Source organism: Camelus ferus, chromosome X (genome assembly GCF_009834535.1).
Source record: "Camelus ferus isolate YT-003-E chromosome X, BCGSAC_Cfer_1.0, whole genome shotgun sequence".
NCBI classification, from domain to species: Eukaryota; Metazoa; Chordata; class Mammalia; order Artiodactyla; family Camelidae; genus Camelus; species Camelus ferus.
In genome coordinates, this window is record NC_045732.1 from 36,471,306 (window position 1) to 36,495,413 (window position 24,108).

At 41.0% G+C, this 24,108-nt stretch overlaps 3 protein-coding genes across 3 annotated transcripts in view; all 3 read left to right on the top strand.

Annotated features, from left to right (window-relative positions):
• LANCL3 (LanC like 3) overlaps positions 1-9,563 on the top strand; it is a 30,484-nt gene extending 20,921 nt beyond the window's left edge. Inside the window, exon 5 of the mRNA XM_014566297.2 lies at positions 480-9,563. Coding sequence (XP_014421783.1) covers positions 480-639 — 160 coding nt within the window. The 3' untranslated portion in view covers positions 640-9,563. The remainder of the gene's footprint in view (positions 1-479) is intronic.
• Positions 9,564-10,569: 1,006 nt separating this feature from the next.
• The window catches only part of XK (X-linked Kx blood group), a 45,933-nt gene continuing 32,394 nt past the window's right edge, over positions 10,570-24,108 (top strand). Inside the window, exons 1-2 of the mRNA XM_032475924.1 lie at positions 10,570-11,245; positions 18,550-18,812. Coding sequence (XP_032331815.1) covers positions 11,001-11,245; positions 18,550-18,812 — 508 coding nt within the window. The 5' untranslated portion in view covers positions 10,570-11,000. The remainder of the gene's footprint in view (positions 11,246-18,549; positions 18,813-24,108) is intronic.
• The window catches only part of LOC102517434 (cytochrome b-245 heavy chain), a 105,306-nt gene continuing 99,897 nt past the window's right edge, over positions 18,700-24,108 (top strand). The window contains exon 1 of the mRNA XM_006193015.3: positions 18,700-18,812. The gene's annotated coding sequence lies outside the window, so the exon portion shown is untranslated. The remainder of the gene's footprint in view (positions 18,813-24,108) is intronic.

Sequence of the window (24,108 nt, forward strand, 5' to 3'; positions counted from 1 at the left end):
AAACACAGCGTATTTACTCTTTTAAAGGCGCAGGCATTGCCGTATGCCAGGAACTAATACAACACTGGAAATGAACTATGCTTCAGTTAAAAACAATCAAAAGTAAATAAAGGAACAGGCATATATCAGCTTGCTTCCATTGAAGATAAATAAAAGTATGGCTATTTATCTGTCTTTTTTTACTTTTAATTATCGGACAGCAGAAGGAATGAAATCCTCAGAAGCATGTTTTGCTTTGCAAATGCTGAAAATAGTTGAATTTGCTTGCCCACATGCTTTTTTGTGAAACATGCACAATGACATTATGGCAGCTCTGGTTTTCTTAACAGAGAAAAAGTCTTTCTTAAAATGTATACAATTCTGGAAAGAAAACGATGCTAAAACTTGAACTTAGCAGAGAGGAGAAAGAAGCAACCCAAAGCCAGTAATATGGAAACAGTCACATGAAAACTATTCATATTTTCCTCTTCTTCTCTTAGGTTTGCTGAATTTTTATTTACCGAGGAATTCAAGGCTGGTTCCCGGGTCCTTGAAAGTATATACAGCTTGTATGAAGGCTTCTCCGGGACAGTGTGCTTTCTGATCGATCTGCTGCAGCCCAACCAGGCTGAGTTCCCTCTCTTCAGCGTCTTTGTTTAGAAAGCTCCGTGTCCCACTGTGGCCCTGCAGAAGGTCCCTGAGATTTCCTGAGCCTACTACCCGAGGCCCTTCCCACACAAGCCACATTCAATGGTATCACAACCCTGAGCCTTAACATTGCCGCCGAGAGAAGGAAGGAAGGACTGAAGGAAGGTAGGAAGGGAGCAGGCAGGTGAAGGCAATAATAGTACAAGATTTAAGGGAAAACAGTGTGAGAACCTGCGAGCCTAAGACACCCAACTCTTCTAAAATCCATAGAGATGGACTATGTCAGGGAATAGATGTGAGACCAGAGATCCGAGGAAAAGGGGAAAGAAATCATCTGTCTTTCAGTTACGGCCTAGAAAGCAAAACTGAAATGGGGACTATGGCAATGAGATGCCAAAATACCTTTACAATTGGAGAGAGAATCTGACCATTTCTGGGTGCCCTCCACCCCTAAATTCAAAAATAAAGACAATCAAAAAACTCAAGTAATTGCCCAGCAGAAAACGGCTAGGAGGGGTAAGTGTCCGGTTGCTGAAGGACAAAAGAGGGAAACTCTTGGTTGTCCTTTGCCTTTACTTATTGAAATTCATGATTTGTAGTGAATGGAGAAGTTGGCATGTGAATCTTTATTTTTAATCATTCCCCTGGGCATTTTAAGAAATCATGTCATAACTTAGGTTTAGACCCTCAAATTCAAAGTTTCCTTAGGCCTTAGAGCATCTCTTTTCCTGGTTCCTTTTTTTCCTAAAGCTCAATTAGAGTAGAAAAATTCGTAGGCTCGCAAATACGATAGCAAGTGTTGCTGCCAAGTGTTTTTCTCAATTTGAAGCGCAAGCTGTGTATTGTCTATTGTTAGTAATTTTTTAAATGCCTGTGTAATCCCAATGAAGCTATTAGCTGAATTGTAAAATATACTCGTGGTAAAAATCACTCATCTCAAAGATCAGGGTAACCACTACAACAGTGTGTCGTGTCTGCCTTTGATGGAATACCGTGTTCCACACACTGGCCTGGAAAGGGACCAGTGATTGTGGAAAGAACACTGCTCAGTTTTACACTATTCAATTAAGAGATATGTGAACTCCCTGGCTGGTCACCTTACCTTCCAAGACACAGGCTCCACTAGAATTTGTCTACAATACCCACTGAGCCAAGTTGTCACATTGAATTCAACCCTGCTGTCAACACATAGGAGTTATAAAACAACTTCAAGTAAACAGTGGTTTGCAGAGCACTGTGGGAGCATCTGCCACTTCAATACTCAGAACACGAGTCTCCCCTTTTCCTAGAATTTGGTCGCTGGCAACTTCATATATCGGAGTGAGGAGGAAATTGCATACTGTATAAGATTTAACAATTATTTAAATAGTCATTAAATATTTGGATATACATGATAGATGTAGAATATATACGTATAACTAAGTGCTTAGGTTTACATGGGGGTATAAATATATATGTATATATTCTGCATTTATCCCCATGTAAACCTAAGGAGTTACTTAGTTCAGTAGTTCCTAACTTCTTGATTCATAGATGAACTTTGGGAAGAGTTGGGGAATACTCTTGCCTAAAAATGTGTGTGTGTGTGTGTGTGTGTGTGTGTATGCGCATGCACTCTTTTTAATGGGAAGACAATCTCTATCATTCATTAAGATTCTCAAAGTATCTGTGGCTAAAGAAAGGTAAGAACTGTCTTTGTATATTTTATGACTCTGTTTATGTTTGCACACATCAGAACAAACTAGGGCAAAATGGTTTTGAAAAGCTTGTACCTTTTTAGCTCATTGTTTCATTTTCACATCCTCAGATACAAATATGTAAAGTTGGCCTCGGTTGTTCATCTTTGAACATACTCAGGTTGAATCAATACCACGTATATAAACAGCTTTCAGGTGACTCCCAAAGTTGGGTTCCAGAAGTTCTTTTGTGAATGGTCAAGGACCTCTCAGAAAGCCTTAAGACAAAATGCCTTCTACAAAGTTGTCTCCTTTTGAAATGATAGTGGGACCTGGTTTTCACCATCTGGTTTTAAATTCATGGCACCTGTCCCCTGTAGGGCTGAGGGTAATAAGCATTCAATGTATCGGGCTTTATAGAAGGCATGTTTTTTTTAATCATCCAGCAGCCCTTCGAGGTGATTTACATAATTGAGCCAAAGTCTCACAGTTGGGAAGGGGCAGAATGAGGAGTCAAACCCAAGGTTTCACTTCCCAAGTGTATTCATTCAGTATTCTAGGCTAGAACCTGAGGATCCAGCAGTGAACAAAATCGCCTCCAGAAGTTAGCTTCTGTTTCTGTTTGCTGACCCTTCCAGCCATTCATCCTGAAGACCTAAAACCTAAAGCACTAAGAAGTGATAATGTAGCTCAACATACCAGTTTCATTTCTAGGAACTTCAGAAAAACTGAATTAATTGCTGCTCGCCCACCCTTTTAAGGTCCAGTAGGCTAACTGTGATGTTGTTGTGCTGACTATTGTGAAAAGGCAACCATTTTGTGTGTTACAGCCAAGAAAAGGCCATGTTGGTGTCTTTTTGAATTGACACCGCGTTAAATTAGAAGCAAGGGTAAGCTTGTCTCGCACTTAAACATGTTGAGAGTTTTCATTTTTGTGAAAGAGTGGAATTAAAGGTTTGGGAAGGCTCTCGTCTATCTTGTTTTCCCAAGAAAAAGGAAAGAGACCTTTTTAGTGTTGTAGAAAAGTGTGGCATGTCACTTCTTAAGTTACGAACTTGTTCCCTTCTGTGTAGTAACATTCTTTTTTGAATAGTGCTGAAGTGTGTTGCCTTTTGAAGGCTATGAGGATATTTTCACCATCACTAGTTTAACTTTAATATTATTTACTTTATGTGACACGAAAATTATAAACCCTGAGGTGACAGTGGAAATATTTGAGGATAGATTGAAATAATCTCTCAACAATGGGGAAGACTGCCTTATACTTGGAGAACAGGGAGTTTTGGAAAATATTACAACCCTGTGTATTTTGTTTCATTAACACAATTATGCACCTTCCCTTTCACCCCTCCCCCCAAAAAACTGTTATCTATCTTTATTTTGTCCAATCCCATTTCAGTCATCAGATTTTTCTTTCTTTCTTTCTTTCTTTCTTTTTTTTTTTTCATTTGTAACCTGGTAACTGAGAACAGAGGTTTGACACCATATGTTCCCCTGTGCTTCTTCAGGTAATTGACTCCCCTGTGACAATAACAGTACTCACTTTCTGATAACTTGAGAAACAGAGTCATTTTCTTGGTCTGTGCTAAATTGAAACTCTTCCATGGCAATTTGTATCTTTAACTTTCTGTGACACACTTGAGATATTAATCAAGGTAGTGCTCAAAGTGCTTCAATGTCTATAATGAGCACATCTCACTAATTTCAACGCAACACATGCAAGTTTGTGATTTATACCCATGTTAAGGGAAAACATGATTAAAAGAAAAAACAGTACTGCAAAGAGCCCTGTTTTGGAAATCTCAAATCCTTGCTCAGCAACTTCCGTGAGCCATTATCATCATCATCGTTGTCGTCACCATCACCCTCTCCATGTCTCGGGGTGGTCAATGATAAAATGGATATAAGAGTTTTATAATATGTAGGTCCTTTATGTGTTTAAAGGGGAAGCTATATTTTAATTTCTACCACATGCATAGAAAATCATGCTCAACTATGACTTGAAATTAGCATTTCAGCCAAATGAAATCTCCATGTGTGGATGCACTGCCCGGGGTCTGACTCATTTGATGGGTGAAAACAAAAGTATGTGTTTTATATTCTAGAACCAATCCTGGCTGTAGCAGTTGTGCCTCAGAAAGTTCTGATTCACTGGGGCTGAGTCCATAGGAATAGGCTGGTTTACTCGGGAGCTCCTTTCAATGCAAATATTTATTTTGCTTGCTGGAAACAAAGGATTGCAGTACCAGTCACTAAAGAAAAGCAGCTAGCTACAGCCTAGGCCTGCAGAGCAAAAAAAAAAAAAAAAAAAAAAAAACCAAAAAACAAACAAACAAAAAACTGGGAAATAAAGTCATTTGGGGTTGAGTTTGGTGTGCACTTTAATTAGGGCCTCAGAACTGCATGCGTTGTAGTGATAGAAATATACTGTCAATGGCATATAAGGCCTCCCTTTGGGGACCTGGGTTATTTATTCAACACTGTCCCAAATTAATAGCGAAATGACTAAGCCTTATATTCGCCAAGGCCGGGTGATTCTGGCATAAACTTGGCAAGGAAAGCAAATAAGAAGGCAGGCCAAGGGGTGTGTGGGGGAAAGCTTACAGGAGCTCAGCACCCCCGTGTAAGTTGTGGAGGCACATTTAATGCCGCTAAAAGCCAGCCATCTTACTCGTGGGTTTTATTGCTTCCTGGGACCACTAATCCCAAACCACCCCTGATTCAGCAACTTCTTGGCCTCCTTCTCATCTTTAAATAGTACATTCTGATATGGATTTTTTTTTTCCTGTCTGCTGAATCATGTGACCTCCTTTCGCTTGGGAGGGCAGGTTTTCTCCTTATCTCTTCCATCCATGCCAGCTAAGAGCTCCAGGCTCAGGAAGGCTGGACTCCCCTCTGGACAGAAGGGCTGACCTCACAGTCAGCAGCAGCAGGAGTTGGGCCCTTTTTGCAGTCAGATCACAGGTCCCAGACAGCCCACCCCGGCTAGGGGCAGCTCTTCATGAGAGTCAAACAGCGGCCACGTTTATCCGGCTTCTCCTCTGTAAAGAAACCGGTTATTTTATTGGTAGTTGTGAAAACAAAAACAAAGTTCATGCTACATTAAATACCTGGGCATAAATCTCATACTGGGGGTACCCCCTCTCTCCTTGTGTCTTTAACTGAAAGTGCTAATGAATGGAAGCCTGAAGGATGATGCCTTTGGGCTTGAAAATATATTTGTTTTTATTTTCTTAAAGCATTGAACCTTGTCATTTCCACCTGGACTTCTCCACAAACGGCAGAGTCCCTTATCTGCAGAATTTCCTGTTCCTTTTTTGGCCTTTGTGTACCTGTTACCCCTCTGAACTGAATTTGAAAAAAAATATTTAAAATCAAAACCAAATCATCGATATTTTTATTCTTGGGGTTGGGGGCGGGGAGCAGCAAGGTTAAAGGAGCAGAGAACCCTTTCTTTTCTTCCCTTTCTCCTCCATGAATAATAGTCGGGAAAGAGAGGGAGGGTGGGAGAAAGGATACATGAGGCTTCACTGTTGGAGACTTGTGAAAACACAGTTTGCAAGAACTTCCTGTTTGTTTCCTGTTTGGTTTTTCTTAGTCCCTTGTGTGCGTCTGTGTACTTTTGTGTGTGTGTGTGTGTGTGTGTGTGAGAGAGAGAGAGAGAAACTGCCTGACTTATTAGAGTCAGCATCACATATGAAATAAAACCGAGCAGTTAGCTATTAGATATATCCGAATGAACAGATATATGCACGCGTAAACGGATTGAGTGGGTCTTCGTTGTGTGTTAACTGCTCTCTAATAAATTAGCACATAATTAATGAGGGCCCTAGTTACACTTCTAGTTGTCTAGCTTAAAGTATCCATTTTCATTAAAACTTCTGCCAGGTTAAAGCCAATAGTAGCTATCTGGAAAAGTTAACAGATGTGAGTTTCACAAATAGAGCCGCAGTGTGCGCCACATACGTAATTTTTACATTTTCCAGTAGTTGCATTAAAAAAAAGTTTAAAAAAAAAAAAGCGAAATTCATTTTAGTAACGTAGTTGATTTAACTCAGTCTATCCAAAATATTGTCATCTCAAAATGTAATCAATATAAAATTATCAATGAGATATTTTACATTTTTTTGGTACTGACTCTTCAAAGTCTGGTGTGTACTTTACACTTACTGCACATCTCCAGTCGGACTAGCCCCAATTTCAAGTGCTCGAGAGCCCCGTGTGGGTTGGCTACTGCACTGGACAGCAGGGCTGGCATCTCACAGCTGTTTTCACAGTTTTGATAAGGTCTCCCTACGGTTTCTGTATGTTTTCGTTGTAACAGGAGAAAATGGAAACCAAACACTGCATGTCATTTGAGGACTGCGGTGTTTCCCCAAACTCGGAACAGTGGGACCCAGAGCTGCCCTGTGGAAAAATAGATTCGGCGATGAAATGAGTTAGGAAAGTTCTATTCTTTTACCCCTTTGGGAAATTTACATGGTGTACTAACATATCACAGATTCTGAGAAAACTCTCCTGCATAAAGGAAGATGACTGAAGTTGCTGAGTTCTGTGTCTGGAAGGTTCAACCTCCTGATTGCGGCTGTAACCCAGCTACCCCTCTAAAAACACGGTCAGGCTGGCATGGTATGCTTATTTGATTTTTTCTACACAGGTGTTTTAACACCCCTTCCCCCACCCCTCACCCCCAGGTCCATTAAAGATACCAGAACAATGGTTGTGTCCCTGAGTATTAATCCCTACTAATTATCTTGTCATCACAAAGACCTGAGGTCATTCTTTACTCGACTTTTGGGGACAAGAATTCTGGAAATTGCCACAAGTGTCTCTACATAAGAAAAACTGTGTGTCTTTCCCTCCTTCACTCTTTTTGGAGCAAATCTCTACTTACTCAGAATCACCCAAGAGCCAAGATATGTCTTCTCATTCTAGAACCACCTACTAAATTGAAACCAGCAGATAGCTTTAATATCTTGCATGGGGACACAGACCTTCAGAAACTACCCAAATACACACCTTCCTCTCATTCTTTGAGAAATTAGGAGCACTCTAAAAAGATGAGGGGAGAAACACTGAATGTGTATATGTATAAACGGAATACAGTTTTTTAAGTAGAGTAATACCGTTCCCGCTAATGCTTTTTAAAAAATAGTTTGTACGTGGTGTTAATTTACATGCTTTAATGTGCACTGTTCTTGTAAAGTGTGTAAAGTAGCTGTGACCTAGCAATCAGTTTAAAGAAGCTATACACTATATTTGACAAGTGTCAGTCTTTAGCAAATGAGCTTTTTGCCTTTGTTTTAGTGGAGCTTCTGATGCTGCCCCGATAAGTTTTGTTTTATGATCTGTGCTTAAGTGGCAATTACCAATTAAGTAACTTCTGTCGCCGAATTTGGTCCAAGTTGACTATAGTAACCCTTATATATGGACGTATTCAAATAAGAAAATTGATTTAAAAGATCAGTTTTGTCTCTGTTTTTTAGGACTTCAGTCTTTCAACATTAGAGATGTCTTCTGAAGACTATAGCAGTAGTAGTATCCCTTTGCTCTTGAAAATGCCAAGTATACCATGAGTTTGATATAGACTTTCCAGAAGTAGGAGTGAAACATTCTAAGTGCCGAAGTTTGGGTTTTAGAATCCGTCTGATTTGGAAGGGCAGTCCATTCTCTAAAAAGGTAAGAGCCTTCCCAACTTTGAATATCTAGCAGAGCTCTGCTTGGAACAGAAGTCTGAATTTTAACCTCGTGGATTTCATGGAGCTAAATTAACACAATGGGTTTTGTAGAATCCAATTATTGGGGAATCACTTCGCAAAGCCATATACTGGGGAATAGTTAGGCACCACATGTTAGTTTTGGAGTGTGCATTTCCCAAGTGAATAAAATTTACTTCACCAAAAAGACTTTTTACACAATTCACAATACTTAAACAGAAATATGATTGTATCATTGGAGGGAAAAAAATTTCACCTTCCTAATGATACATTTCACATTCACTGGTAAACTAGTGCAATTCCTTAATTATTTTGGGAGGATACAAAAATAATCTGTCAATAGAATATAGTTGCTTATTCCTAACTATCTAGGAATGAATACATGCTATTATTTAAAGTACTGTTGGATTTTAAAGAACTGCTTAATAAATTAGTATTATTAATAAAATTGTACTCTTTGCAATACATTAGCCTCAGCACAAACGCAGTTAAAGACAAAATTATTTAAAGATACACCAAATAATAGAGATTAGTTATTATTACTTTAAAATCTTAATTTACAGTAGCATTAAATCCAACACCAGTTATCTGCTGTATATAACTAAAATTTTGAAAGTCTTGCACACAAAATGAGAGGCTTCTTCAAAAATGCCTTTTTGCCAAAAACAGGTTCTATGACCTCTTGCTAATTATTGTATTTCTTTAGGGGTACCTTCAGGCGCTTTGAAAGACATACCTGTAGCAGCTAGGTCTAAATTAAGAGCAGAACATTCTGTCAGATATTTTACTATTATCACAAAATGTTGTAGTACTGTATTTTATAATAAAACCAAATTCTCAAGTATCCTAGTATATTACATATTATTATACCCCAAAAAAGCCACTTTCTAGGAGTGTATTCTTGTGTACCTAATTTTTTTTAAAATAATGGGTATTTCAGTCCTAGCAAGAAAGTATAATGCAATACGTGACATTTAATTGATCTTTAGTCAAAATCCATTTAGGTATTTGACAGGAAAACTGGCAATCATAAGCTCTAATGTATAGATTATTCTCAAAGACAAAATGGCAAGCGATAAGACATAAAAGACACGGTCACTGGGACAAGTTAGCTAGTATGCACACCGAGAAGGGTCAATTTGCCAGTGCTCATCAGATTTTAGCTTTTGTTATTGTTGTTCCTGGCGGGGGAAGTGCTACAGTCAGTTGGTGTGGCCTCCTCTTCATGTGGGGGATTTGCTCACAGCCAGTGCATGGTATAATGAAATCTCTTTGGAAGCAGGATTGAGTCAGAAGCTGAGAGATGCACCTTACTGTTTTTAAAACTGCTGTTAACAATGTTCTAAACACTGTGATCTTTCCAAATGTGTTTTCTGTATTAGTTTTGTACTGTAGACAATAATACGCCATAAACTGGACTCTATAGTGTTTAAAGCAATGTTACTTATTGGCTTATCACCCCCCACATATTTATGTACAGTCTACTTAATCATAGAAAACCTGTGATAATCCTTTGCCTTAAAATAAAATCTAATGCTAAATACTGAGTGTGCTCTAATTAATCATTTTAAGCTACAAATTAATTTTGCCTTTAAAGCTTAAGACAGTGTCAAATAAAATATTACACAAATACTCTGTGGAGTGTTGCTGCCTATTCTGTGTTTGTGACAGTGTGTGTATCTTGATCTAGGACATGATGACCTGCTGGGTTCTATAAATAGATATTAGTAATCCTTTTAGAGAATGGGCCTGGCACTTCTCAGCTGTGGGCTGAATCCTCTCCTTAACCCTTATAAATAGATTTTCCCAGGCCACCCAATAATGAAGAAAAACAGCCCTTCTCTACAATTTTTGTCTTGATTCCTACTGAATCTTCACATTCTATTTGTGTTGCCATCCTATTCATAAATAGAAAAATGCCAGAGATGCCTGAAGATGAAATCACCTAATTTCAAAAGGGAAAGGGATCTTGTCATTATTAAAGTCAAATCTCTTATGGAACAAGTTAGAACCTGAGTTGTAGAGAGATTTAGTGACTTGCTCAAGCTGAGTGACAAAAGTGGGCTGAGCCCATCCTGATGTCCAAAAGGTTGTCACAAGTCCAGTGAGTGAAAAGGAACTGTGTTAGTCTTGGGGCTGGCACGCAGAAGCAAGCAGAGGGAGGTATGGCTTGGGCTAGAAAACTGTTTCCTTATTAGGTCCTGATCTTCGCTCTGCGTTAGTCAGTTATAGAGGAATACATTTTGAAGGCAGTTGTTTTGAGAAAGAAAGCGTTGGCTCCTAAGGATTACCACTGATGCTCTTTCACCTTGGAAGCAATGCTTCAAAGAACTGTATTTGGAAGATGGGGCAAGCTTCCCTGGCCCCGTGAAAAGGTACATCCTGGGTGCATGACAATAAATACACTTGTACTTTGAAAAGCATCTGTGTGGTCTGGTTATTTTTAAGTGACCGGAAACGCTGGCCCTTTGAGGAATTAAGCGTCTCCTAGGCCCGAAAACTAGAGACTGGGCTGGAAAGGCATCCAGACCCTAATTCGGGACCCCGCGGGCTGCAGGTTCTCTAAGGGACGTGACGGTTTCGAACGCGAGCGCCGGCCAAGGGGTTTTAGGACCCAGCGGCTGCGTGCGGGGCCGGCGGGGCCCGCTGCCTCCAGTGGGGCTCGGTGCGGACTGTCTCCCGGCGCGGGTTCGCGGCCCGCCGGCGGATCGTCGCCTCAGAGACGCTGCGGGCATTGAGGCGCGCGGGCGGCGCACCGTGCGTGTGGGCGTGTCCCGACCGGGCCGCGCGCCCCGCCCCAGCCCCGCCGGGTCGCTCGCCCCCAGGCCCCGCTCCAGCGCTCCGGCCCCGCGCCCTCGGCGGGCGGCGCAGAGCGCGGGAGCTGTTGGGGCCGGGCATGCCGGGAGCCCCTGGAGCCGCCGCCGCCCCCGCCCCCGCCGCCACCGCGTCCGCCGCCGGTGCGCGCCGCTGACGCGCGGAGATGAAATTCCCGGGCTCCGTGCTGGCGTCCGTGTTCCTGTTCGTGGCCGAGACGACGGCGGCGCTCTACCTGAGCAGCACCTACCGCTCGGGCGGGGACGGCATGTGGCAGGCGCTGACGCTGCTCTTCTCGCTGCTGCCCTGCGCGCTCGTGCAGCTCACGCTCCTCTTCGTGCACCGCGACTTCAGCCGCGACCGGCCGCTCGTCCTGCTGCTGCACCTGCTGCAGCTCGGGCCCCTCTTCAGGTGGGTGCGGGACCCCCGGCGGCGGTAGGCGGCCCTCCTGGGGAAGGCAGCGGTGGCCGGAGCCGGGGACCGGGCCCAGGCCGGCCCGGCCGCCTCCTCAGCCCCACCGTCCCTGTCACAGGAATGAGGCAGGATCCTGGGAGAGTGGGACTCTAGCCGGGGCGTGCCGCCTTCCTGTTAGGGTCTAGCGCAGGAAATTGCCAGTAGTCCACTGAATTTGACCAACAGAAGGGTCAAGCTTTCCCTGAGATCAGGTGGGCAGGATGGGCTTGTGTCGTGACAGACCCTTGGGAAGTGGCTTCTAAATGGCCGTTAGAGCGGAAGCCTGTACAAGTGATTGAATTTAATTTAAATTGATCAAACACGTGGAGTTGACTTTGTGCCAGGCCCTGTTCTGAGCGCATTACAAACATTAACTTATATAATTCTCAGACATGACCCTAGAAATCCACGCATCATTCTTTCCTCTGGGATGGTGGAACATACAGGGTTGTAGAGATGTCTTCAGGGCCCTGCCTGACTTCCACGCGCACCCAGTGAAGCTGGAACACGGGTGCCGTGAAGACCAACACTTGGGGCGGTGTCAAGAAAAGAAAAACTATTAGTGACATTTCTGGAAATTTAAATTTATTAACACAAAGCAAGTTGAAAAATAAATTGCTGGTAATGAAGTAGAGTTTGGCTTATCTAAAACCATGAAAGAGAGTTTGAAATGTGTTGTTTTGATAGCTTTCATCTTTGTAGGAAAAGCAAAACAGAGGGTTTCTAACTGGATTAAGAACAAATTTATAATACTGATCTTTAGACCTAGATGGTACAGGAATTGGAAGAGGTAGAAAGGCCAGAGATGCACCCAGCTGCCAGAAAATTCAGCTAACCAGGAACCTTTCCTACCAGGAAATATCTAACCCCCACCCCAACACACCACACAAACACACAGACGCACAGACACAGTCATGCAGCAAGATAGATTTTACAGAGCCCTGTTATAAAACTTTGCACTTCATGTTAGAGACAGTTGTCCCAGCTGACACTCAGAATACTGATTTGTAGTTTACACATAGTCAGGACAAACTTGGTGAACAAGTTTCCCAGCCTCCAGAAGCCACAGAATCCTAGAAAGGAAGAGAAACAGGTGCACTGGCAGGAGTAAGAAGTTGCTACTGACATCCTGAGAGCAAGGGAAGAGTTAGGGGGAAAAGAGAGCGAGAGCAAGAGTGAAGGGAATTTTTAAAGTCCTGCAACCTGGGACCATAGAGGGAGAAGTTAGTTCTCCCTGGCCAAGTAGGCCACAGCTCCTGATCATATTCCCACTCAGTAAAATCATTGTGCTCTGACTTTGGACAAGACACACATCGTTTCTTAAGTTCATCTTGAGAAAAGAAAACTCATTGCTCACGATACTGAAGTAAAGTGACAGTGCGAGGGCAACCGTCTTTTCTCAAATGCTTCTTGTGCCATATGGTTTGGTAGGTAGGTGTTTCTGTCCCTCAGTTCGTTGAAGCCTCATCATGAAGTAGATGTAATTGTCCCCGTTTTATAGATGAGGAAAATGAGACCCCCAACCACATTTGGAAGGCTTCTCAGAAATGGAGTTGGCTTCATTATGTGGAAGAAGGCAAAGGAGCGTGGGGTATATTTAATCAGTAGTTCTATCTTAAATTAAGACAGTTTGATCACCTTGGTGAAATTAAAAAACACAGCCTAAGTAAGCATCTGGGTAAATAATAATATCCCATCAGTATTGCCGTTGAAAATGTATCTAAGTACTGATAGTGATCCAAAACAAAGCTAAGGACATAACAGTATGTATAAAAACAGAATGGCACACAGAGACCTCAGTTCAAGGAAATATACCAAGTTGTTAAGAGGGGTAATTTCTAGATGGTGGAGTTACGGATGATTTGCATTTTCTCCTGAAAAATATAGAAAAGTGCATCCTTTTCTCCTTTATTATGTGTTTCTACATTTTTTAGTTTTTACAGTAAAATATTTTAACTTTAAAGAAAGAAAAAGTCTGGTGCATTGGAGAGAGAACTCAGCCATATATAAAGTTTCAACACCATAAAGAGACCTATTTCCAGAAAATTCTGAATGGGTTATTGTCTTCTGGGGGGAAAACAAAATAAAACATAAAAAACAAAGGAACAAAACACCCGCTTCCCGCTTCCGTCAACAAGGGCTCTCACATTCTAAGGCAGCTTATTTATTTCAAGAAGATGTTGGACCCATGTTGAGATACACAAAATGCAGTTCCAAGCCTCTTAGCTTCCAGATGAAAAGAAAAGCAGTTTGATGCTGTGTATTAGCATGGCTTTGATATCTTATTGGAAGTTCTTCCTGCTGACTGTTTCTGTTTTAACTCTTAAGATACCAGCTTTACATAAAGATCAAAATTATTTCCCCCAAACAAAGGAGAGTCTCTTTTCCTTTCTTATCAATTGGACTTTGTAATATGTTGAAAATGTTTTTGGAAAATTAACTCTATTCAATTTTGGGTGTATACTAACTAGCCAAACTCCTGTTCTTTTCAGGTGAGATTTTTTTTTTTTACATTACATTGTAATGATTATGGGCTGAACAGGACAAACTAGGCCCCGCTCCTTTTTTCCTTCAGGGAAGCATTGGGAGAGCATCATATTTCATTTCAATCAGTCTCCTGTTTAAAACAGTAGTTGCAGTTTAAGGGTTGTTTCCTCATTAAGGGTAGGTTGGAATGACACGAACATTGAATAATGTCTTGAATTAGTTTTTTTCTATTTTAAAGACAGTCTTACTGTGAATGATATTAGATATTCTGGAGAACCAGAGGGGGAAGAGCACCTCTTAACAACAATAACAAAATTTGTCATTTTTTTAGAATTATTGTAAACTAATTGGGAGAAGGAGTAAATATAAATGAGTTACAGGTTCAAGGACTTTTCCTCCATTCTTATTCACTGATCTAATGAGGAAAAAATGGTACATAAAAATCTGGCTTTATAAAATAAATGCTAAGAAGTTCTAGTAATTTTTAAATTGAAGTCTAGTTGATATACAATATTATAGAAGTTACAGGTGTACAATATAGTGACTCACAATTTTTAAGGATATATTCCATTTATAATTATTATAAAATATTGGCTATATTCCCCATGTTGTACAATATATCCTCGTAGTTTATTGTATGCCTAATAGTTAGTACCTCTTAATCTCCTACCCCTATATTGCCCCCCTCACTGGTGACCATGAATTTGTTCTCTATATCTGTGAATCTAGTAATTTTTTATAGGACATTGCAAAATGATTCACCATAGTATTTCTCTCTATAGTAAACTTTCAAAAGACTTTAAAATAATAATAGCCTAAATTTGAAGAGCTTTTTTGTTGTTTGCAAAGTGCTTTTACATACAGTATTTAATTCCATCCACTGTAAAACCTTGTGAGCTGTCATTATCTTTTTTTCACAGTTGAGAATTGAGGCTCAGTAAGATTATGCAAGTGGCCTTTCAAAGGTCACATGGCACTTTCTATTTAACCAGTTTGGTTCTTGTGTAGCTTCACAGAGCATGTGTGTCATATGAAGATAACGTGGCGTATAGGAAATCATAATCAGTATTCCTCTTGAAAACGTTTTATTAATTACCTTAGAGGGTCTCTGGTACTGCAGATTATTTGTGCTGACACCAACATGCATGGTTTCAGCTAAAGGATAAACTTCCACTTTGGTACTTGGAAACAGGATAAAGTGAAAAAAAAAAAAAAAGGATCAACCTGCTGATTACCTGCATAAGAGATCAGCAAACTATGCCCCACAGGCAAAAATCTCCCCACTGCCTGTTTTTGTAAATAAACTTTTATTAGAACACAGCCATGCTCATTCATTTATGCATTGTCTATGGCTGTTTTGCATTACTGTGACCTGTAAAGCCTAAAATAAGTAGTCTTTGTAAATACTTTAAAGAAAATGTTTGCCAACCCTTGATCTACACAATACTGAAAAACTACCTTAAATGATTTTGATGAAAATAATTTATAGCTATATCTAGACAACTTCTCAAGCAAAACAAAGCAAAAAACAGATTTGGAGTAATTGGATGACTTGCAAAATTCCAAGAATAGTAGTGTATTTCTTACCAGTTTTCTTAACCAGTAGTGACAAATAGCAGAAATTTTTCACAAATGTATTATACACCTACTATGTGTGATGCTCTGTGCTAAGATTTTTATTAGTTGGGAAAAACAGTGGATTGCAAGGGGGTCCACCTGGGTTTCAGGGCCACCTCTGTGATCAGCTCATTCTGGGACCTTCTTTCATTTCCGTTGGTAGACAATGAAGTCTCATTTTGTCTACAATTCTGCAGATGCTTTTCGTTTAACACAGCTCCCTCTTCAGCATCAAGAGAATTGCTTTCTCCTCTGAACCTTCATTTTACTCATTTAAGTCTTAGCATATGCTAGTGTTTTGTTTGTTTGTTTGAGTCTTTAAAAATTCTGAGTTTGATTTTATTACTTGGGTAAAACATATTTGTTTTTCAAATGACAGAAGAACAGGAAAATAGATAAGCACAACTAAAAAAATTTAAAAGTTCTAATTTGACTCAAGAGAACAATTCTTAATGTTTTGTTATATATCTTTACTAAAATTTTTACAGTGGTAAGCTGGTAAACCATAAACTGTCTCTTAAGAAGGAAAAAGCCCTGATTTGCAGCATTTGCCAATTTCTGTGATTTACATATTTCCATTATGGCCTATTTCAAACTACTAAGTTGTTTAACAGCCGGCTTACAAAATTCCTATTTAACAGTCTCTTCAGTCAGTATGAGCCAGCTCAAGCACTCCACTATTTATGTGTGTGTGTGTGTATATATATAATTTTCTTTTTATAAAAAATGAAACTTTCTATATATATAACTGAATCATTATGCTGTACACCAGAAACTAAAACAACATTATAAATCAACTATACTTCAGTAAAAAAGAAACTTTATATATATATATTCTATTGTAATTTACCCTTTTCACTTACCAAATAAAGTAAACACTTATATATCAGTAGATGTATGTGTATACTGTTAATTTTAAGGATTGGATAATATTTGATTGAATACAAATATTAGGATTTATTTAATCATTGTTTTATTTGGGGACCTTGAGAGTATTCCTAGAATTTTGCTATTACAAATAATGCTATGATTCAAATTCTTACAGTAGGCTTTCTTTCTAAGTGAGTTAATATATGAGAACTATCTTAAAATCTGAAAGTGCTATATAAATATTAGTTGTACTATTTATTATCCTTATTATTTATTGGTCCCATTTTCCCACATAGATTGTGAGCACCTCTGAACGCAGCAAGGGTATCCAGCTATCTTTGCATTCCCCACAGTACTTAGCAAAGTATGTCTGCCTTCATCACATATTTGAGAATAAAGACAATGGTCAGTTTGTTCTGTCTTCTAATCCTTGTCATGATCAGTGGTCCAATGGTGTGAAGTTGCTAGACCTCAAACAGTCCTCAGTCATTTGAGTTTTTCCTCAGCAAATTCAGTTGGATCAGCTAGACTTGAACTCAAAGCCTTGAACTTCATTATTTTCAACTGAACAAGTTCATCCATGCTGTTTTACATGTTTTCATGTAATATATTAAAGTGTCCATGACCCCAGTGGACAAAATGTAGCAGATGGTTGCCTCTCCCTCTCCCTCCCTCCCTCTCTCCCTGCCTGCCTCCCTCCCTCTCTCACCTCCTCTCTCTCTCTCTTTCTCTCTCTCTCTCTCACACACACACACACAAACACAGCCATGTATCTTCCTTCTCCCAGGATCAAATGAACAAAGATAACAATCACAAAATATGTCCACTTTGTACTCCCTAAAGACGTTCCTGCATTTCCTCTCTCATATCAGGTTTTATTTTATTATTCCAAATTATGCATGTATTCTCGTTGCCATAGTTGCCTAGGGGTGAGAGTACAAAGTTAACAACACTCAATAAAGTAAATGAAGCCATAAAATCTTCCAGCAGTATTATAAGGTTATTATAAAAATGCAAGTTTGGGGGGAAATGTCCTTTAACAATTTTTAAACCTAAGTCCATGAGCATTTTTCTTATTCTTAGGAAAACCCCATTTTCCCCCGCATTTTTCTTATGAAAATTTTTGAACATACAGAAGCCAACTTAAAAGAATTGTATGGTGAACACCCAAGTCCTCACCACCTAGATTCTACAATTAACATTTTATTTCACACATCTATCCGTCTCTCTATTGATCCATCAACCCATTTATGTGTGTGTGTATGTGTGCACACTTTAAACAGTACTCTTCCTCTCTTTAATATTCATATAATTATCGAAGAGGAAGATCTAAATTTAAAGCCAGGTACTCTATCAGTCTAGAAATGTGACTGGTTAGGGCTCCATCCCTAGGGCAGGATTGAAATTCCATAGATAAGATGTAGCTGGCAGACCTCCAGGAATGATTGACTTTAGTCATATCTGTAAAGGCTTAGCAGAGAGAGGTGGAATGTGGTCATCCAGGGGAGTTCTAGAAGGGAAGTTGCTCTGTGCTAGGGGATCTCCCAACCATAGCTGCTGTTTTAACTGAGGTGATTTGGGGCATCTATTGGATGTAGAAAAGATATATGTGCATATATGTGAATATATGTGTGTATAGATGCACACACACCCCCACATACTGTATTATCTCCATAACAATGTGCCAAAGTAGGTTTTATTTGTGCTTTATAACTGAGAGAAAGGGCTTGGATTAAATGACTTGTCTGGGGCTGCACAGCTGATAAGTGTCAGGAGGGGAAATTGAACCACTTCCCAGTTCATTCTCTTTTTGGGTTCCTTGCCTCAGTGGCCTTCGGTGTCACCTCCCAGTTGGTTCTCGCTCAGTGCCAGTTGGCCTGCTGGAGGGCCTCAAGAGGACTGTGTGCTCAGACCTGGTCCCTGGAGTAGATGATTTTAGACTTTAGGATTTGCAGATACTAACTACTATATATAAAGAAGATAAACAGCAAGGTCCGACTGGATAGCACAGGGAACTGTATTCAATACTTTGTAGTAGCCTATAATGAAAAAGAATATGAAAAGGAATAGATATATGTGTAAAACTGAATCACTATGCTGTTCTCCAGAAATTAACAGCATTGTAAATCAACTATACTTGAATAAAAAAAAAAAAAGGAAGAAGAAGGGGCTACAGTCCAGAGTAACCAAGTCAAGGCTTTGAGAATCAGGCAAAATATAAGCAGAGTAACAGAAAAGACAACATCCTGTCTGCCTCTGATTATCATGACTTGCTGATTTGTTTCCAGGTGTTTTGAAGTCTTCTGCATCTATTGTCAGTCAAGCCATGTCGAAGAGCCATATGTCAGCATCACCAAGAAGCGACAGATGCCAAAAAATGGTCTCTCAGAGGAGATTGAGAAGGAAGTGGGCCAGGCAGAGGGCAAGCTATTCACCCACCGATCTGCGTTCAGCCGGGCATCAGTGATCCAGGCTTTCCTGGGCTCAGCCCCACAGCTGACCCTGCAGCTGTACATAAGCACCCTGCAGCAGAATGTCACTGTCGGAAGATGTATGTATATTTTTTATTTCTACTTGCATTTGGGAATCAAAATGTAGAGCAAAATACAAGGTTTATTTTGTTTCAGGTGAAATTCGTTTATACGTGGATTCAATCCTGAGTCTGTTCCAGTTACTGAGCTAAAAACTGAGTGAATTAAAATAATAAGGACATTTATTTTGCTTATAAATCTGCAATCTAAGCAGTGCTCAAAAGCTCTCACCTATGCTCCACCGTGCATTAGCTGGGGTGGCTCAAAGATGGGGGTTTAGAATCCATTGGAGGCTCATTCAGTCACATTTCTTGTGGTTGATGCTGGCTGTGACTGGGGGCCTCAGATCTTCTAGGCCACTTCATCTCTCCATGTAGGCTAGTTTGGGCTTCCTCACAGCTTGGTGGCTGCTTTCAAGGGCAAGTGTCCTAAGAGCGAGAGAGGGCCAGGGGGAAGAGTAGCCCTTTTGTGATCCAGCCTTGGAAGTCTTGCAGCATCACTTCTGCTGCATTTTCTTTGTTGAAGCAGTCAGGAATGCTGTCGAGTTTCAAGGGAATGATAAGAAAGGAAATTCTGACTTTTGGTGGGGAATGGCGGAGTTCTAGAAGTTCACTGCTGTGACCTTTTGGAAAATACAACTTGCCGTAGGCTGAAAATACAGCTGCCGGAGGCCTATTTGGATTTTGCCTTTGTCATTCAGTGATGGTTCTAAACCAGCAGTGACAGTTGGTTGTAGCAGTTTCTTTGTGGTGAATGAAGGTATTAAGAGTCTTCTCCTATCTTCTTGAAGTTCGATAAGTATCTTAGCTTTTAAAGGAACACAGTTCTCTAACCTATGGGCCACTCTGTCATTATCAAATCGAGGGCAGGTTTGATTAAGCCTGATTTCCAAAAACTGTACATGCATTGGACACAAGTGAAAAATCTTCATATGATAAGAGGAAATAATCCCTCACAAATATTAATATTATAGGTAAATGAAAACCAGATACTCAGGTAAGTTTTGCTATGTGGATAAACAGAAATAACTTAAAAGCCTTAAGTTGAAAAAATATACATTTGAGGTGACACTGAAACTGGAATCTTGTAAAATACTCATATTAATTTCATTTCCCTTAATATTATCCTCTTCCTGCCTATATTCTAGGATGGCTGGTAAAATGTCTTAATTTATGGCTGAGTCACAGTATTTGCATGTCACAGCTATTTCCCTTATCCAGGTTACCTCAGAGTGACTGTGATTCCTAAGACATGTCAGGACTTTAAGCTGAGGTTTTGAACCTTGGCGGATTAACATTTATGTGAAAATGCCTCCCACAGCCCCAGGTGGACAGTAGGTGTTCAATAAATGCAGCAGCATCCTTGTTCTCTGAGGACTTATAACTGGAATGGGCATTGACCAAGATGAGTCCTCTGCATGCTGCTATATCCTTTTCCTGGTTCATTGCTTTTCCATGTGGTGGGGACACTGGGAGAGACCAGATGTGGTGATAGCCTTTTTGATTTTTATAAGTAAATTCAATTTTTTTCTCAAGTTATTGAAAATGAAGATTGTCTTTTAGTTCAGGGGTTGTCAAACAACAGCTTATGGGCCCAGTCAGGCACTGCTTGTTTTCATAAATAAAGTTTTATTGGAACACAGCCAAACCCTTTCATTATTTTTTTTAAACAGAGTTGAGTAGTTGCATAGGTGCAACAGAGAACGTATGGTCCACAAAGCCTAAGGTATTTACTATCTGACTCTTTACAGAAAATTTGCCCACCCTTGTTACAGCTTTTCAGACAGAATTCTGTTCAGGAAAAGGAAACCTCTCATAAATGTCAGTGCCACAAAGAATACGTGACATGCCCTGACATAATGTAAGTCCTCTGAGAGTTACATGATAAATCAAATGTATATAAAAAAGGAAGTGGGCATGGTCCTCTTAAAACTTCAGATGGCTGCCATTTATATAGGTTTTGACTAACCCTAATCACTTTTAACATATCTTAGGAAGAAATCCCTTACTCGCAAGGGGAAAGGTGGTTATAATTGGAGCACAGGCTGGGGTGTGCCACAAAGGCCAACATTGGTAGTGTCCCATCGTATGATTAGGAATGCATTTTCTGCAAGGGTCAAACACTTGACTACAGGGTTAAACAACCTAGGGTTATTTTGCTCATCTAACAAGAAGTCGGAGGTAGACAGTTGCTGGCGTTGTATCAGCTGCTCACAGTGGTAAAGTTGATGTCCCTGCAGTTACATTGGCCTCTTTCCTGGGTTGCTACTGCGTAGAATCCACCATAGCTTCATTCAAGGTAGGAGGAGAGGATGAAGGCAGAAGGGTGACTGACTGTCTTTCTTCTTTTATAGTAAGTAAAAGCTTTCCCAGTAACCTCCCTAATAGACTTGATTTAGGGCTCCTTGAGCAGGACTGGTCACGTGGTCACCTCAGTGCAAGAAAGGTTAAGAAGGCCAGGTGGAGGACTGATTGCCACCAGTGGCTTAGAGTAACATTCCTTCAACTTCCCTGGTGATTAGGGTCACAGGAGGTGGGAACAAGGGGAGCTTGTTAGAAATGTACGCGTTACCAGGCTTCATTCCTGGAAATTGTGGTTTGATGGGTATGGGATAGGACCCTCAGATACGTCTTTTGATTTTATTTCTCTTTTGTTTTTTTTTAAACAAGTGCTCCAGGTAGTTTTTATCATCAGCAATGTTTGGGAATACTGGAGTAGACTAGTCACAACCTCATTCAACATTCAAAGTCTATAACCTTCTCTTCTCTCTGGTTCTCTGCTCACTGAACAAGCAATTATGAACTTGGCCTTGGCAGAGCTTGCAGGACAGGTGGAGCTGGCCACATGGTCCACTGGAGAGCTTTTTTAAATTGCACTATAATGCGTATAACATAAAATGTACCATTTCTAAGTGTACAGTTCAGTGGGATTTAGGATATTCACAATGTTGTGCAATCATCACTACTATCTAATTGTAGAATATTTTCGTTACATCGACAAGAAATCCTGTTCTCATTAGCAGTCCCTCCTCATTTCCCCTCCCCCAGCCCTTGGCAATCACTGATCTACTTTCTGTCTCTATGGACTTGCCTATTGTGCATATTTCATATCAATGGAATCGTACACTATTGGAGAGCTCTTTTTTTTCCTGATAGTCAGTGAATAATGGATGCTGTCCGTGAGCTTCAGTCTTTGAGTCAAGTCAGCTCTCAGCAGGCGTTGATCAAATCTCTGGACCTTAGAGGAAAGGTTGGTCTGAGGCCCAGGTGAGCACACCAAGGTTACTGTGTTCTATGAAGGCCCCTGCAGCCTGCTACTTGGCCAGCCTGGATCTCAAAGTGCCTGTGTCTCTTCCACTCAAGGTGGGAATGTTGGTAGTAATCCTGACTGTTTCTCAAACCCTTGCTTTGCGCCAGGCACCATGATTGGCCTGATTGTGTTTCACGGTCACAGCATCCCTGTGAGGTAGATATGATTACCTCCATCTGATTGAAGTTGAAAATTGTACCCATGTACTAGAGGAAGCAGAATTTGGGATTTGATTTATGTGAATTCATTCATGAATTCAGTGAGTATATATTGAATATGTTCTGTGTTCTTGACCTCATGCTGGGCTCTGAGGATAAAGTGGTGAATAAGGTGAACAGGCCCTTTTGGAACAGGATAGATGACTGGGAAACAAATAATTAGTCATATATTTATTTTATTTCAGGTAAATCTTGCCAAGTGAAGGTCCCGTGTGAGGGTATATTGGGGGAATTTCACCAAGTCTGGGAGATGAGGGAAAATATTCCCAGAGGAACTTCAGTTTAAACTCAAATCTGTTAGGTGAGGAGCAGCCAAGTGAAGGAAAAGCAAGAAAGAACATCCTGGGATTTCAAACTTTATCCCAAAGGCAATAGGAAATCACTGATGAGTTTTAGACAACACAGTGTCATGATCAGATTTAGTTTTAGAAACTGATTACTCTGGAAAATGGATTAGAAGGGAGTGAGAGAAGAAACAGGGGGACCAGTAAGCGGGCTGCTGCAGTTGTCAAGGTGAGAATAGTCATGACTTGGGCTGGAATAGCAGAACTGGGTTATGGGCGCAATATTAATGATGTCAAAGTGGAACAAGGTGATGACTGATTGATTGGGAAGGTGAGGCAGAGGGAGATGTGAAAAATGGCTCCCAGGTCCTGACATGGGCAGTCGTAGCCATGGATCCCCATGTGTGTTGGTCAAACAGCCGGGAGAAGGAGCAGGCTTATAGTGTATGCTTTTGCTTTCAGTTTCAGACTTTTTTTTTAATGAACACATATAAAAAAATTTTTTTAACTTGTGAGAAAATCAGCAGATGTTATAACCAGCTTAAAAGGAGAATCCAAAGTATGGACACAGGAATATTGACTAAGGATATTGAAACCAATGTGTATGTAAATGGAAGTAAAACCTGTTTGATTACAGCATGAGTAAGGTGAGAGTTGAACCTCTGTTGCATTAGGGGTTGTGCATGTCAGTCAGTGACCTACAGCTTACAAAGGGATGTAAATGAACTCAAAGACAATGCAGGGCTCTAGTCAGATAATCTGGAATGGCGTCATAAAGACAGGATGATGTTTCCATGGAAACATTCATTTTTCTTGCTAGACTGTTAAGGTCAAGTAGAAAGTTGGAGTTCTCTGAAAAAGAGGGTCCAGTCAACAGAGAGACTGGGTTCCTATCACACATATTTCTAGGCCGGTCCTGATCAGGGCCCAGTTGACACTGATGACATCACAAAGCCTGAGTTGTCACAAAGGCAATGACCAATAAGAGGCTAGTGCCCAGGGAGACAGCAGGCAGAAGTTCACTGGCATCTCTAGAGGTCAGGCTAGGGGGACAGTCTAGCTAGATCCATCTGAGCAAAACGTGCCAAGACCATGTTAGTCTTAAAAAGTAGGTAGATTTTCTCCTGCTCTGTAATAGCTGCGCTACAGGGTTCCCCAATAGCTGTGTGGACCCAACACCTGAGCTCTTCCGCCCGTCTTCCTGGCCGGCATCCTCGAGTACCCGAAGAACAACACCCAGAAGCTGGCAAGCATGGAGGCCCGCAGCAACCGCGAGGAGGCCCGCAGCAACCGCGAGGAGGCCCGCAGCAACCGCGAGGTGCCCCGCAGCAACCGCGAAGTGCCCCGCAGCAACCGTGAGGTGCCCCGCAGCAACCGCGAAGTGCCCCGCAGCAACCGTGAGGTGCCCCGCAGCAACCGCGAGGTGCCCCGCAGCAACCGCGAGGTGCCCCGCATTAACCGCGAAGTGCCCCGCAGCAACCGCGAGGTGCCCCACTGCAACCGCG